The 17,794-nt window shown below is 39.2% G+C and overlaps 1 protein-coding gene across 1 annotated transcript; it reads right to left on the minus strand.

Moving 5' to 3' along the window:
• Positions 1–2,673: 2,673 nt before the first annotated feature.
• Positions 2,674–6,475, minus strand: LOC148846195 (AUGMIN subunit 1-like). The gene is made up of 6 exons (XM_088955755.1): positions 6,047–6,475; positions 5,837–5,969; positions 5,619–5,753; positions 5,409–5,532; positions 3,113–3,250; positions 2,674–3,028 (listed from the first exon to the last, which is right to left on the minus strand). The coding sequence occupies exons 1-6, from the start codon at positions 6,306–6,308 to the stop codon at positions 2,921–2,923; spliced, it is 900 nt and encodes a 299-aa protein (XP_088811881.1). The 5' UTR covers positions 6,309–6,475; the 3' UTR covers positions 2,674–2,920.
• Positions 6,476–17,794: the final 11,319 nt, after the last annotated feature.

The raw sequence follows: 17,794 nt of genomic DNA on the forward strand, positions 1-17,794 counted from the left end.
AACCTTGTGTCATGACGTAGTAAAGAGCAAAATGTTGTTGCCCGTTCAAGTGTCGAGGCAGAATACAGGTCCATGGCCCATGGTGTGACTGAAGTGTAATGGCTAAAATCTCTTCTTGAGAAAATAGGGATTGAATATGAGAAACCGTTGAAGTTGTATTGTGATAACCAAGCTACTATCAATATTGCTCATAATCCCATCCAGCATGACAGAACTAAACATATTGAGGACCGTCATTTCATCCACGAGAAAGTTGCTTCTCAAGATGTTTGTTTGCCCTATGTCACCTCTGATATGTAACTTGCTGATCTCAGGACCTATTCATGAACTAACTTATTATACAAACCATGAGGTAATAGAGGGTGAAAAGAATTCAGTTGGATGTGTTCTAGTAACCCAAATCCAAAGTGTAAGTATGAGAATGGGGTAGTGATACAATGGATCAAACATGATGTTCCTTGTTTTTGTGGTCCCATAAGTTCAGTTTCTATTTCTTACTTCTTGCATTTATGCTTGCTTACTTGTACTATTGTAGGTAGCAGGGTATTTTTGTCCCTTTACCTAATGTTATGTTGAACATATAAATAATACTGCCTTGGGCGGCAATAAGTGATTTTCGCCCATCACTCTCTTGCTCTTCCTCTGCTCTCTTTCTCCTTTCCTTCCTCCTCTTCTCTTCTTCTCTTCTCTCTTCTACTTCTTTGTTTTCTGTTTGTTTTGTACCCAGAAGTTCTGCTAACAGCAGAAACTTTAAGTAACGGTTCTCACAGGCCCTATAATTCAAATGAACAGTCATGCCAGAAATTAAATGAAAGACAGCCTTGTGGTTGGAATAGATGGTCTACCAAAACAAAAAAAATTATTCCAATACAAAGTATTTCACAGCAGTGTTGAAGAAACAACAATATTGCTGTAAGGAGTTCTGCATATGGTCTAGAAAGAAGTGTATAATTCCAAGAAAAAAAAAGGATTAAAGGACAATGTTCTAGTAAGTATTTCCAAAATTCTTCAACTGTTCAAATCAGTTATCTTCTAGGGGACTATATGTAAATATGTTTACTGTTTAGACAATTAATGAATTATTTATCTTTTCTTCTAAATAAAAAAAGAATGTCTTGACTGCAATTTTTCCCAATTTATTTACTTTCGAAGCACATAGCGTAACCAGTTAAAACAAGAAAATACAAATTTTCATACCAGAAATTTAGAAAACTATCCACCAAAAATTAGGTGACCAAAGGATAAGATGTCCAACCATCCAAGTAAAATCCCAGAATTACTTGTCCAGAATGAAAATCAGAGATACAACTAATAAATTATACTTAAAATATTAAAAGAAAATATATTGTTCTGAGCTGAAACCCAGTCCAAGTGTTGTGCTACTCAGACGTGTGGCTGTTGTCGTATGCCAACCAACGAACAAAACTAGACTGGCAACACCCTCTTCTAAAGAGCAATTGCTGAACACTTTGGCAATCGATAACCACAGTGGCAGATTTGAGTTCAACTAGGGCATTGTGTAATGAAATTAGTAATACAACAAACTGAGATGCACAAAAATAAAATAAGAAATGTATCCAAATGAATCTGAGGCTCTAACCTTAATCCCACCAACCGAATAATCCAAGCATTGGGTTGAATGCTTTCTTTCTTTCCTACCGTTCCTGGTATTTCAAATCTCTTGAGGGTAAAGAAAAAAGGATTTCTATGGGAGAGAAAGAGAGGAGGAAAAGATGAGAGTAAAGAGAACGTACAGAAAAGAAATGGGAGAAAAAAGAGAGAAATGAGAAGAAGAAGAAGAATGAAGGAACCACGTTTTTCCTTGTGAGAAGGTGAAGTCGTTCAGTTCAGCTGAGAGAGAAAAGAGAGGAAGAAGAAAGAGAGAAAGTTTTTGTGTTGTCAAGAGTGAAGAGTCTGCCTAGAGAATTTTCATGTTGTGCACACAATGGTGTTTGAGTGCCAAAACCTAAATTAGCGACTACTTTCAGGTCCCCAAAAAATTGGAAGAGCAAAAAGAGGCATTAAAAATTGCCTCTAAAGTATCCAATCAATCTTCCCTCTTTGATATAATACAGAGGCATTTTTTCTTGACTGCCTCTGACCAAGTGCCTCTAACATAGGAATTCTAGTAGTGATAATAATGGTAGGTTTATTAGGTTTAATGGAGACAATATTCAAAGGGAAAGAACCAACTCATCTGCTTTCCTGAGGGCAGACAATAGATCTGCTTCAGCATTTCATCATGGAGAAATGCTGAAGTAGATAAGTTGTCTGCTTCTTATCCTTGTACAGGGAAGCATAGCCATCTCCACATTCCTTCAATTTATTGGTTAGAAAATATCTTCAGTGGCATACCACATTTGATGTTTTTGTCCACAAACATTTTTCCATTTAGGTGTCTATGTAGATTCCATTCTTTGTAAATTTAAAAAATTCTTTTAGAATCGATATCCTTGTCATAGGAATAGACTTAGCCCTAATATCTTGATAATCATATTATTCAAATAAAGATATCATTTCAAGCAAAGTGCACCACAGTGTTGACTACTGAGCTAAATATGAGACCATACGGGCCATGGTAAAAAAAAATGAGACTCAATGGCTGGTGTTTATATTCCTACATTATATTAACCACTTTGAGACAATTTTCCAATAAAAGAAAATTCAAAATGGTTTATTCAAAGTGGCTTTGTAAATTCATACTGAATTAAAAGTTTAAGGCCCATTGGGTGAATAAACTCTTGCATATGTTCTGCTTCTATATGTTGAAGTTATGTAACTGTCTCATCATTATCTACAAAAGTACCTCCATTGCAATAAAGATAAACTCACTAGTAGCTATATTGTCTTCATATAAAAAAAAAAATGCATACATGGAATTGATGCACCACCACTAAATAAGAGTATGTCTACCAAAACATTATTCTGTAGTGGCGAGAGCTGAATGTAGAACTTCTTCAAGGTATTTCTCTGCAGCAGCATATTGCCTTCTTTTATCCTCAATAGCTAAAGCAGCTAATGCTTTGTCCTGCACAAATAGAATGTTCTGAGATTTAATTTACCTTTATACAATACAAAAATAACTAGAATCCATTTTGACTGAGATAAGTACAGGAGGCAAATCTTGGTAGCTTCTCAAGGTATCCATGATAGGCTTTGTCATCTTCTCCAACTCCTTCTTATGTTCAGCCATTTCAACCAAAACCCCATGGCTAATCTCTGGGGTGTAGCCCACACGATTCAATAATGCCTGGTTCCAAAGAATAAGAAGTATGAGAAATACATAGTTTAAATTATGATACATAGAAAGACAATGGTCAGAGAGCTCAATGTTTTTACATGAACAGAGAACAAAGGATCAACTTAGAGACTGGTGATAGAAAAAATATGGCTGACATACCTAATAATCAGATCAAACAATGGCATAAAAGCTAGAACAAAACTTAACATGAAAGAGATTATGCAATTTACAAACACATGACAGACAGCATCAACTTGAATACACAAGTTCACAATAGCAGACAAGCAGCAAGTTACCATTACAAGACAGCACAATGAATTTTAAGAAAATTCCTCCAAGTAACTGGTGTTTATCTCTAAACTGGTATATCATGTGTGGATTGAGTGGTGAGACTGCTTTTCACTTACTAAAATCCTACCCTTTTGTCTGTTATATTTGGGGATGGTTCTTTTCTCTTTTTAGTTGTAGATAGGGATGGCAATTTCACAGGAATTTTCAGGTATCTGACCCGTACCAACCCTAATAAGATCCATTTATCAAAACTATATAGGGTTTGGGATGGGTTTGGGATTTTAGATCAAAACCCTATAGGGTTTGGGACAGGTTTGGATTTTGACTTTAGGGTATCCGGTAACTGAACCTAATTATACTTAACACAGGTACCCACTTCCAATACCCAATTATAAACCCGTATATATGTTATTAAATATGTCTTATACATTTTAAAGAAATAATATACATAGTAAATAAGGTTGAGAGAGGATTCAAACCCTTGCCCTTGTATCCTATTAAGTATTGTAGGAATCTTTAGCACTGGCCTACCACACCATTTCTACTTGAGAGGGGCATCACAATTCTTATGTGAAGTAAAACCAGGTGCAACTGTGCAAGGTTCAACATATCAGAAAATGCAAAGAATACTAAAGAGGCAATTTAGAGAAACGTATCTGGTTTCTAGATATGCTTTAGATAAACATGGATATGGTGGAAAAATTTAAGATACACATGGACACGCAATGGAAATTCAAATATATATTAAAAATCTATGAATTAATATATAACCTATAACTCTAATAACTCTATACATAAGAATTAAGAAACATTTATTTTAATAACTTATGACTTTATATTAAGTGTAATTTCGCCATAAAAATGGAAATTGTAAGCTATCGGAATATCCCAAAGAAAAGTTAGCATGCATAGCTTATCAAACTAATATTATACACCTCATTAAGATCGTGTAAAAGGTTATGAAGTTTAAAATAAACTAAGTTTAATAAATAATGATAATATGTCATAGTAGAAAAATTACATTCTCTTATGAAATTAGTCACCCAAAAACATCTATTAAATGGATAATTGGGATTATAGAGGCAAAAAGCATTCAGAGCTAGTTTGATTATGGCTAAAGACCAAGGTATTTGCAAATGAATTTTCTGTACTTAAATAGGCATGAATATAATATGGTTGCTCATCAATGCCATTTAGCAAGATAGTGTGGAGTGGTCTAGTGGTTAGAATATGACAATATGTATGTTTCAACTTTCAATTAATCCATTCCTACATAATTTACTCAAAATACCTGTGCAAGAAATAATCCATTAAGTTCATATTATAAACAAACCTTACATAGATAACAAAAAATTACAACATAATATCAACAGCTCTAAATTTTATAACAGGTGAAGTATTAGATGATTAAATCCATTCCAACATAATGGAATTTATTCAAAATACCTTTGCAAGAAGTAATCCATTTCAATGGCACAAAAGGCAGATGAATTCAATAATCCAGTGTAATGGCACAAGAAGCAAACTAGTTCAAAGTAGATATGCTGCTAAAGTATGTATTTTGTAAAGGTTACTAAGTCAACATTTAGAGAAGACCAAAACAGTAATTTTATATAATGTTGCAGTTCTTGTTCTGATAAGGCATGACACATAAACCGTTTCTCATTTCAAACATGAATATCTTAATCCGAGGCTAAATTGATTAAAACTATAAGCAGATTAAGTTTTGCATGGCCTCAACATTATTTCTTTTTTTTAGTTCACCTTTAATTTGGATTCAAGATCACCAAAGGTCAAACCAGTTAAGATTCCCCCTTCTGAACTTGGTAGAAAATACAATAAAAATACAGTAAATACGGAGACAGTAAAGCTGTACCTCATAATTAGAATATTGTTGCAAGTATTGCCGCTCTTTCGATGCCATAATTGCCAAATTTGTCTTCCACTGAAGCATTTGAGCCTCACAGGCAGGTACATCATCTTCTAATTGTGCAAGCGTTCTACAAACAAAGGAAAACATTTATTTCACAATTTCTTCTGTTAGAATATACACAAATATCGGCTGACAAGGATTTAAAGATGAAACCTTTTCAAATAAGTTAGCCTTGCAATCGCTTTCCGAGTATAGTCAAGGAGCACTTTGGATTCTTTCTGTACTTTAGCCCTCTTCTCCTCTACCCCCGTCTTTCTCAAAGAAATATCCGCCATTGCTACAAGAAAACTGAATCCATTTTCACATCATCATTATCTTACTGCTTCAATATTCTGAAACACAGATACATAAGAGACAGATGGGGGGCTCGCCTACTCATTTCCGTATCTCTTATATTTAACAAATTTGCCACATTCGCAAGAACCTGTGCTGATGCAATAATATTGGACGACAAGCTCTCTTGTGCCAATCCCGCACTCTCCAATATCTCCCTGATTCTCGCAGCTGAAATTGTATAAATTCGGTATAAAATAAAAGGCAGTTAAGCTTTAATAAAAAAAAAAAATGTATAGAGGTAGAACCTTGGGAACGGAATTCTTGAGCTTTCTGTCGAAGATCGGCGGCAAGGATTCCGGCGGCTTGGGACTTGGCTTGGGAGGTAGTGGCTATAGAATGCAAATGAGCGACACTTCGAGGAGTGTATTCGAATTCCGGAACGTCCTTGCCGGCGGCATCAAATTGGGAAGCGAGCCAGGATTTAACTTCGGCGATTCGGGCAGTGTCAAAACCGCTCTTGGATTCCGATCCTGGAGTAGGATCGGCAGTGGAAATCAGATCACTCATTCTTCTCAAAATTCGTATCTTTCAAGCCTGCAACCGACGGGGGAGGTATGAATATGGAACTCCGGGGAATTACAAAATGGATTTTGACATCTTACCACCTCTCACGGGATTCAAAAGATAGGAGCGGGGGTTGAGAAATGAGAACTGAGAAGACTTTAATGTGAAACGCAGATAGCTGATGTAATGCACGGTCCACTTTTTCGGGCCACCCGGACCGTAGCGGGCCGGCACGATTTTTTCTTTTTTTCTAAGAAAATTTGAAAACAAAATGATGGACAATAATATATATTAAAACAAGGCTCGAGTTCGACTCGCCAAGGTAATACGAGGTTCGAGCTTTGTTTGAGGTAGAACCTTGAACTTAAGCTCGGCTCGAGTTAAAAATAAGTAAATTAGAGCTTAGTTCACGAGTCTCATGAGTCGAGTTTTATTAGGCTCGAGTTCAGCTCAATTAACAAACGAGCTTATAAATTGGACTTAAGCTTGATTGAAAGTTCGATTGAAACCGAACCGAGTCAAGCTCGAATAGCTCGTGAAGAACTCGCCTCGTGGCCACCTCTAATCAGGAATGAATAAATTTGACTAAAGCTCTCAGAGCCTCACTTGTCATCTAAGCCTTGTCCCAACTATATCATATGACAACCTCACTTCTATAGATACATATAATAGAAAAGGGGAGAATGATTGATCCATCTATATCAAAAATTTTATAGCCCCACTGTACAAGAGGATGAATTCTAACTGTGAATTGATGCTAAATCCATAGGCAGGATGCGATTTATAAGGGGTTACTAATAGACTATGGGGGTTATAATTCAGAATTGTTTATTGAACTGCAATATGCTAAACCCATAGAAAAGTATTCGAATCCCTTTAGACAATGTCTGATTTGATACGTAATAAGAGAGACAAAAGGTTGAGAGAAAGTTCTAACGAATTTTTATTTTCTATCGACCCAATGCGACATTGCAACCTAAAGTCACAAGTATCCTTTTATTTATTTTTGATAGGTAAAATATGTCATTAACAAAACAAACTATTTACAACAGGATCCAGCAGTTTGGTGCGTCATTCCACGAATAACAAACATCACCCAAAAGTTTAGCTTTCTTGACCATGGTTTTCAAAACAGGACCGGACCAGAAAAACCGGGAACTAGTGAGGTGATTGATTTCATTTTTCCAAAAATCAGATTTTTCTTCAAATTTGTTGATTTTGGTCAATGAACCGCTGAATCGGGCGGTTAATTGTTCAAACGGTTGGATTAGTCATCAGACGCCATTTTGTCTCCCCGAGACTAAGTGCCAGTCAAGCATCGTTTCGTCTCCCGAGGCTGAGTGACAGGTGTCACGTCCTGGATAGGTAGCCATTGGATTAGGCAAGATCTGAGTCGTCCATTCTCCTATAAATAGGGGGCTTAGTTGTAGTTCTCCCGTCATTTGTCTCTAGGGGCCCTAGCTATCGAGTGAACAACTCCCAGACCTTCAATTCTTCAACAAACTTCATCTTCTCTCTTTTTTCCTCCATCTTCTAGGTAATTCCTTGAAAACATGTCTTTCTCAAACTCTGGTCCTGAGTGCTATGAACTTCCGAACAATTCAGAGGGGAGCTCTCATCGGACCCCTTCTCCTCTCTCTTCCTTGGGTCCCCTGGCTGTTGTTCCCTTTCGGGAGGAGGTGATGGTGCTGAGGGAAAGAGTAGCCTCCATGGGTGTTGAGGGCAGCCACCGAGGCGATGACTCTCCTCGTGAGAGTGCTGCATCAGTATCGCCGAGGGAGCCTGAGGGGGAGCTAGTCCCGGAGACCGTCCTAGGGCCCATGGCTGGGAGCAATGCCTGAAGGGTGGCCACAGCTAACCTCCCATGCTCGGAGTTTGATAGCTCCTTAGAGGTGGACTAGGTCAGTTCTTTAACTAGGAGGTTCCACATACCTCGGACATACACACTTAGGGTTCTTGGCATCGGTGAGTGACTGTCGACCCCCAATGAGGGGAAATCTGCATATACCAGCATTTTTTTGAGTCTCGCCTTAGGTTTCCCCTTCATCCTTTAATCTTTGAGATGCTGGAGTGGTATGCTATCACTATCAGCTAGCTCGTCCCCAACGCCCTTAGGACCATTATAGCCATGCTGGTGTGGGCTCGGCTTCGGGATGTGGAGTTGACTTCAAAGAAGTTTTGTGCCATGTTTGTGCCGAGGAAGCATGATTCCGAGGCCAGCATGTACTACTTCCATCCTCAGAGGGGAAAACCAGTTCACAACCCTTCATCCGCCAACGGCTGGAAGGACAAGTTCTTTTATGTCTCTTGCCCCAAAGGTTGGAGGTTCATGTTGAGGTGGGGAGAGGCCAACGTAGTAGTTGATAGGTGTCCACCTCCACTCCAAGACGAGGAGGCTGCTGACATAGCCCATCTACTCGTGATGGGGACAATCCAGGGCAAGTCATTGGTGGAGGAGGAGGCTTTGTTAGTGTTCGTGAGGCTCAGCCCTGCCCCCCTCGGTAGGAGAGGTCCTACTGTTCCTTAACATGTTGCCCCTCATCCTCATTCTGCGATTCTAATCTGTTTTCTTTTTCTTGTAGAGGTGTTGATGGACGCCAAGAAAATGTTTATAGAGCAGTCTCGTGCCAAGTAGAAGGAGCGAGCGAACCAGAAGGCAAGCTCACAGACGCTGGAAAGGCCTGTCGAGGGAACGCCTGCAAGGAACAAGCGAGCACCAACCCCCACCAAGGGGGCAGCTTCCCAACAGGTCCCCGCCAAGGAGCAACTCCAAAAGTTCCTACCAAGGGGGCATCTGCTTAGGTCCCTGCCAAAGGGGCAACTCCAAAAGTCCCAGCCAAAGGGAAGGGGCTGGCCAAGGTTACGAAGAAGCTGACCATAGCTGCGAAGGAGCCCGCCAAGCGGTCGAGACAGGTAGGAAGAGGCCTGCGAAAGAGGCCTTAAGAGAACAGTTGCCGAAGAAGGTGGCCCACAGCGAACATCCTACCGAGGACGCCATGATGAAGGGTCCTCCTACCAAGGAGCTGTTAGATAGTATATGCTCTTATCTCCAATCAAAATGATGTACATTATGACAATTAATGTAAATGAATAAAGTACATATTTGATTCATGTTATTATGGTGTGTTTCTATGTAATACCCTTAAACCGGACACACATGAGACTCGTGTTACTTTATAATCTTCACAGTTGTTGGATAGATCTGGGGAGATATATCTTGCCAAGGCTGACATTGATGTGCCGCCAAGTTGGTTGGGGTGGCTTGTCTCAGCTGCAAGGGTGATACCTGAGGTACATGCAGTGTGGGTTTTCTTGAAACCCTGAACCAGACCAGAATTCTAGTATTGCCCTGGACCTGTGAGATAAATGGGCAAAACTAGAATGTTACACCTGACCCCTAGACTCGATTATGATACTACACTAGGTGTCGGATTGGGTTGTCTTTGATATGCCAATCAGTGAGATCCTTAGAGGGGTTCAAAACCTGGGTATGTTGAGACAGTCTGAGAATTCATCTGAGTGGGGGATCATAGTGACATGATCAGCCCCTTTCTCAGACAAAGTGAATGATCAGGGATGCACTCTCTCTGATGGAAACCTAAACTTCCAGCGGTTGATTTCAACCGATGAAATTTTTTTTGCAAAATATATTTATATAGAGATATACATATATATATTATGGTTTCAAAATGTTTGCAAAAGGTTTTAATTCCTGGGATCCATGTGAGTAGAGAGTGCGGCATTGTACCTTATAGCCAAGGGAGAGGTCCTCTCTTGTAGGGTAGTGTTTGATCATTATAGGCCTAGAGGTTAAGTGTAAGAGCATTAAGGGTAATACCTGATGGGCTAATCTTGCATCTACCCACAGTCCTTGGGTTTTTATAAGGTGGCTTGACCCAAGGACCATTTAGTGTAAATGTTGGGCCCATTAAGAGCCCATGGTGATGGACTCAGGGGTTCACTATCTCCTACAGTGAATTCGACCAGGCCTTGTAACAGAGGCTGGGCTGAACCCATGTGGTTGATGTGTAGATCAATGTTTGGGTCCCACGTCATACAAAAATAACCAACTGGGCAGCAGATTGAGGGGCTAATGAGCACATAGACTTAATGGGCCTAAAGCCCAATTCGAACTAGGTTAATAAGATTAATTAAAAGAGGGTGATTCTACGATTTAGATCAACAGATAGGATAAGGGATTATCCCTATCCACTCAAAGAGTCCAAATCCAAATAAAGATTTGGATCAGGAAACTCCTAATTTAATTAGGAAGGTTGATCTTTATCTGCAGATAAGATAAGGGATTATCCATATCTCTTAAAGAGATTTCAAATCCAAATAAAAGATTTGGATTAGGAAACTCCTAATGAGATTAGGAGATGCTCTCTTTAAATGCTATAAATAGAGGAGCAAGGCGAACCTCCAGAACACAATACTCAATTCGCAAACTACACAGAGAGAGGAATTTGCAATTTGACTGCTTTTGTCTTCTTCTCTTCCCTGCTCTTGCCACCCCTATCAATTCGATCTTCACCTATGGAAGTGATCAGAAAGGTTCTTGATATTACCTTTTGGTAGAAAATGTAATCTATAGTCGTGCTCACCAGCCCTCCATCAAATTCTTGATGAAGAATTCAGTTATTATTGAAGAGTCGTCCTGTTGATTTTGCTTCATCCTACACCGTGTCATATTCAGTGGAAGCAGTCTTTGAATTTCTCTTTGGGCGTGAACACCTTCATTGGGGGTTTACCATTACTCTATATCAGGTATATCCCTCTACTCCCTTTTGGTTTTAGATCTGATCCGGTTTGGTTTCAAGATTGATCATTGAAAATATATTTTTCTAAAATAGGGAATGTGATTCCCACATGGGAGAGAGAAATTTTTGAAATTTCGCCCAACTTTCCTACAAGGTTCGGCCATCCATATGTAAGATCTCTCATCCCTTCAGTTGTATCAGAGCCAGGTTCAAATCTTGAACCAAAATTAACTAGATCTGGATCTGCGCAAATGGGCAGAAGGCGTTCTACCCGATTTGTGCAGTTAGCATTTTTTTGGAAAATCAGTTCCTAGTTTTTGTGTGATTGATATGAAATTAAATCTTTATAAATCTGATTTATAATTAGAATTGTTCTATATATTTTTCTTGATTTTTGGGTTGTTCGTATGTTGGAGATTGATTTCTTTAATGGCATAAGAAATCTACGCACCTGCTGTTCTTTCCATTCTTGGTCTGTAAATAATTTTATTTTCTAGAAGGAATGTATAGGAATTCAATTCTGATGTAATATTAATAGAAAAATAGGTTTTCTATTTTATTCCATTCGAAGTTGAAGTAGAAAGCACAGATGAGAGATTTTCGCAGATATGGATTTAGCCATCTGCGCTTTGCAGTTTTGGAAACTGCATGCTACGACCTAATTTTGTTTTGCAGGGTAGCAATCCGACGAACAACCCTCCTACTGATTCTTGATTGTCTTGTATTAGTTATTTAATTTCAGATCATCATTCTTGAATTGAATATTGAATTAAAAATCAAACCGTAGACCCATTAGAAACAGATTGGACCAAACTGGTTGGACCGAATCTGTGGTTCGATGGGGGCTATTCTCAGCCCTAATTTTTCACTCATGGGTCCAGGAGTTGATGGTTAATTGCAAGATGAAATTCAGTCCACATGTAAAACCCAGTTTTAATATGTTAGAATTGCTTTAGCCCATTTCAGCATAAAAGCTATATGGACCAAACTGTTCTTTGCAATTCAACCCATATACCTAGATAATATTAATCAATAATGTTATGAAAATTTATGGGCTTTAATTATGAGTTTTACAGTGATTTAATTGATTGGATCAATTATGGTTTACATGCATGTGATGTATGGATGTGTGATGTGCAACGTTCATGGGTCATAAGTACTTGGCCCATGCTGATTCGATAGTGCTCTTGCACACACCATGGCTGAATGCACATAATTACCATGGTGTCCTTAAGATCATTGGATGATCTCCCTTCGTGGTGGGCCCCACACCAGCTTCCTCTCCAAGAGGAACCGTGTGGAACCCTAGCCATTTAGGGCCCACCTAAATCTGGCTTTATGAAATTCAGTGGAAACCACCTTTGTTTGACCTAAATTAAACTAGGGCATAATCACTCGTTCCCTCTTGAAATATGAGTGCATGTGATAGGGAGATTCATGTGATAAACTCTCTAAAGGCCTTTCATCATTAACATGAAAATGGGGCATTCAGTAATGAGGAAACGCACAATAAAATTGGGCTATCCACTTGTTGCTGGATCTATTGGAATGTTTCATGAGATGATAGAGGTGTCATAGATCGATGTGGGAGGGGCCTATCCTAAAATGGAAGACTCTCTCACAGTACCTTGGGATCACGAACATGATGGGTGAGTACTCACTGGACAAAAAGGTTTAACCTAAAATGGCAATGAACCTTGTCTGACAGAGGCCAAAAGGAAAGCTCATAAGATGAGTGGATGTGATCCTTCACAAAAGGTGGTGGGGTTATGTAGCTGAAACAAGTGGCTCCATGCACCCTATGTAATTTCCCACATTTCCAGAGACATAATTCGTAGTCTTCGTCATTGAAATAGGAGGGAAATCTCAGAGATGAATAAGTGGAAATGGAACATAGATTAAAAGTCATAACTGTTAGATAGTGTATGCTCTTAGCTCCAATTAGACTGATGTACATTATGACATTTATTGTAAATGAATAAAGTACATATTTGATTCATGTTATAGTGGTGTGTATCTGTGTTATACCCTTCAACTGGACACTTATAAGACTTGTATTAGTTTAGAATGTTCATAGCCATTGGATAAGTCTGGGGAGATTTATCCTGCTAAGGCTGACACCAATGTACCACCAAGTGTTAGGGTGGCCTGTCTCAACTGCCAGGGTGAGACCCAAGCTACATGCAGTGTAGGTTTACTTGAATCCCTGAACCGGACTAGATTTTTAGTATTGCCCTGGACCTTGTTGATTAGTGGGCAAAACTAGAAAGTTACACTTGACCCCTAGACTCGATTATGATACTGCACTAAATGTCAGATTGGGCTATTTTTGATATGTTAATCAGTGAAATCCTTATCGGGGGTCAAAACCTGGGTATGTTGGGATAGTCCGAGAATTCATCCAAGTGGGTGATCATAGTGACAGGATCAGCCCCTTTGTCAGACAAAGGTAATGATCGGGGATGCACTCTCTCTGATGGAAACCAAGAGTGCCGGTAGCCGGTTTCAATTGTTGAAATGTTTTTTGCAAAATATATTTATATACGAATATACATATATATAGTATGGTTTCAAAATGTTTGCAAAAGGTTTTAATTCCCGGGATCCATGTGAGTAGAGAGTGCAACACTGTTCCTTGCAGCCGAGGGAGAGGTCCTCTCTTGTCGGGTAGTGTTTGATCATTATGGGCTGAGAGGTTAAGTGTAAGATCATTGAGGGTAATACCTGATGGGCTAATCTTGCATCTACCCACAATCCCTAGGTTTTTATAAGGTGGTTTGGCCTAGGAACCACTTAGTGTAACTGTTGGGCCCATTAGGAGCCCATGTGATGGGCTTCAGGGGGTTCACTGTCTTTTTAATGAATTCGGCCAGGCCTTGTAACAGAGGCTGAACTGAACCCATGTGGCTGATGTGTAGATCAATGTTTAGGTCACACGCCATACAAGGAAGCCCAACTGGGCAGCGGTTTAGAAGGTTAATGAGCACACAAACTTATTGGGCCTAAAGCCCATTTCAAACTAGTTTAGTTGGACTAATTAAAGAGAGGGGTGGATCTGGGATTGGATCAGCTGATAGGGTAGGGTCTTACCCTTTCCCCTTAGAGAGTCTAGATCTGAATACAGATTTGGATCTACAAACCTCCTAATGGGATTATGAGAGAGCTGATCTAATCTACAAATAAGATAAGGACTTATCCTTATCTCTTAAAGAGAACTCCTTGTCCAAATACAGATTTGGATTAGGAAACTCCTAATGAGATTAGGAGCTCTCTTAAAACCTATAAAAGGATGATGGGGCGAACCATTTAGCTCATTCTAAATTCTAGAGATCAGATCTCAGTTTAAACAGAGAGAAGACAACACCAGTGTGACTGTGCCATCTTCTCCCTGTGTTCTCCTCCAGTTGCCGCCATAGCCGGTTCGACCTCCATTGTTGTAGGAGCGATCAAGAAACGTTCTTGATAGCAGTTTTTGGTGAAAAACTAATTAGGAGTCGTGCTCACCTACCCTCCAACGAATTCTTGGTGAAGGATTTGGTTCTTTGGAAGAACACTACTGATTCTACTCCATCCTGCAGTGTGTCATCTTCAGTGGGAGCATTCTTTGGATCCTTCCTTGGGTGTGAACACTTCCATTGGAAGATATTACTTTTTCATATTAGGTATATCCCTCTCCTATTGTTTTGGTTCAGATCTGGTTCGATTCTTGGTTCTAGATTGATCCTTGAAAAGTGCAGTTTTTCTAAAACAGGGAATGTGATTCCTAGATGGGAGAGAGAGAAATTTTTGAAATTTTGCCCTACCTTCCTATAGGGTTCGGCCATCCATATGATGGATCTCTCATCCCTTCAGTGGTATCAGAGCCATGGTTTAAATATTGAACTGAATTAGACTAGATCAGAACCTACACAAATGGGTAGAAGGCGTTCTACCTGATTTGTGCAAATTAGGGTTTTTTCTAGGAAATTGGTTCCCAGTTAAAGGGCGATTGATCTGAAATTAATTTTTATAAATATGGAATATTTAGAACTATTCTTTATTATTTTCTTGATTTATGGCTTGTTCGTACAAATGGAGATCGGAATCTTGATTGGCGTAGTAAATCTGTGATTTCGCAGTCTATTCATTATGGTCTGTAATTAATTATTATTTTTTTTAATTTTTAGATTGAATGTATAGGTATTTGATCTGATGTAATATTAATAGAAAATTAGGGTTTTCTATTTTATTTTATTCAAGATCGAAGCTGCACTGGAGGAGATTTCACATATGGGAAAATCGCTATCTGTGATTTGCAATTTATGAAACCGCAAACTGTGATGTGACATTTGTTTCGCAGGTTGGAGATGTGCGAACAGCCCTGTGACTGATTCTTGTTTGTTCTTTAATTAGTAAATTTAATTTCAGATCGTTTCTTGAATTATTTCTTTAATTAAAAATCAAACCCTAGACCCATTCGAACTAGATTGGACCAAACTGGTTGGACCAAATCTGTGGTTCGATGGGGGCTGTTCTCAGCCCTATTTTCCCAACTCTCGGGTCAAGGGATTGATAGTTAATTAAGAGATTTAATTTGGCCCACACCTATATGGCCTAGTTTTAAGGAGTTAAAACTACAAAAGCCCACTAATTGCAGATGAGTTATATGGGTTGAACTGCTTAACCTTATTCAGCCCATATACCTAGATAATATTAATTGGTAATATTATGAATGAAAATGGGCTTTAATAATGAGTTTTACAGATATTAATTGATTGGATCAATTCAATCCTTGCATGTGATGTATGGATGTGTGATGTGCTATGTACATGGGCCATAAGTACTTGGCTCATGCAAATACGATATTGGCTCTTGCACACACCATGGTTGAATGCACATCATTGCAATTGTGCCCCTAAAGATCATTGGATGATCTCCCTCAGTGGTGGGATCCACACCCCTGAAAATGATACGTGCGGAACCTTATCCATTTAGAGCCCACTAGAAATCTGGCTTTATGAAAGTCAGTGGGAGCTACTTTGGTTTGACCTAAATTAAACTAGGGCGTAACTTTTGTTCCCTCCTGAAATATGAGTGCATGTGATAGGGAGATTCATATGATGAACTCTCTAAAGGCCATCCATCATTAGCTGAAGGGATGAGAGATCCATCGTATGGATGCCCAAATCTCGCGGAATAAGGTGGGCGAATTTCAAAATTTTTTCTTTCCCTTGAACTGGGAATCGAATTCCCTATTTAAAAAATCATATTTTCAAAGATTAATCTTGAATAATAAAGTAAACCAGATCTGAACAAAAGCAGTGGGAGGGAATTATACCTGATACGGAGAAGTAATATCTCCCAATGGAGGTGTTCACGCCCAAGGAAGGATATAAAGACTGCTCCCACTGAAGATGGCATAGTGCAGGATGGAGCATAATCAATAGTGTTCTTCTCCAAGAACCTATTCCTTCGCAACAAAACAATAGGATGGCACGTGAGCACAACTTCCTATCAGTCCTTTCACAAAGTTCTGATATCAAGATCAAATCTTGACTTCTCCCACAACTGGAGATCGAACTAGCAAGGTAGGTGGCAAGAAGATGGAGGCGGAAAGAAAGAATTCTGCAAGGTTGCTTAATTCTTCATTTTGTGATTTCAGCACTGAAGAGGATGTGAGTATGTGTCTTCTAAAGGCTGCCGCTCCTTCCTTCTTTTGCAACCCTAAAGGATCAACTCCTAATCCAATTAGGAGTTGCTGATCCAAGTAGGGCGTGACTTCTCCTTCACTCAACCTTCTGCTTACCTAAAATGGAAGACTCTCTCACGGTGAATCCTTTGAAATGTTCAAAGAGTTCAGGCAAGAGGTTGAGAAACAATTGGGGAAATAGATCAATGCCCTTTGATCAGATCGAGGAGGTGAACATCTCTCCGATGAATTCAAGGACTACTTAAGGGACAAAGGGATTGTTTCATAGTTAGCTCCTCCTGCTACACCACAATTAAATGGTGTATCAAAGAGGAGGAATCAGACTTTATTGGATGGTCTGATCACTTCTTGTACACTCGAAACTACCTACAACTTTTTTGCGGGTACGCATTAGAGATTGCGATATACATGCTGAACTGAGATCCAACCAAATCCGTTCCTAACACTCCATATGAGTTATGGACTAGTGAGAAACCAAGTATAAGACACTTAAAGATTTGGGGCTGTCTAGCACATGTTAAAAAGACTAATGTAGACAAATTGGAATCCAAGACCAGTCGTTGCCTATTTGTAGGCTACCCCAAATGTTCTGTAGGATATTTATTCTATGACCCAAAAGAGAAAAATGTGTTTTGTAGTTGAAATACCCATTTCTTGGAAGAAGATTACATCCTAAACAACCATCATTAGAAAGTTGTTCTAGATGAGGAAAGCTTAAGAGTAGTGGGAGATGTCCCATAAGCTTTAGATAATAACCAACCTAGGATATCTACCCGGGTATCTAGGCCTCTAGCTCGTTATGGCTATGATCAAGAAAGTTACTTGATGGAAACCATGAGTACTGAGGAAGCTATATTGGACATAGATTCCTTGAAGTGGGTAGATTCCATGAGAGCTAAGATGGACTCAATGAAGACCAATGGAGTCTGGATTCTTGTAGATTCATCACTGGGGTAAAAGCAATTGGTTGTAAATGGATCTATAAGAGGAAGAAAGGCCCAAATGGTAAGGTTGAGACCTACAAGGATTGTGTTGTGGCG

This window comes from Nelumbo lutea, chromosome 7 (genome assembly GCF_056320005.1).
Source record: "Nelumbo lutea isolate HS-2025 chromosome 7, American lotus-T2T, whole genome shotgun sequence".
Taxonomy (NCBI): domain Eukaryota; kingdom Viridiplantae; phylum Streptophyta; class Magnoliopsida; order Proteales; family Nelumbonaceae; genus Nelumbo; species Nelumbo lutea.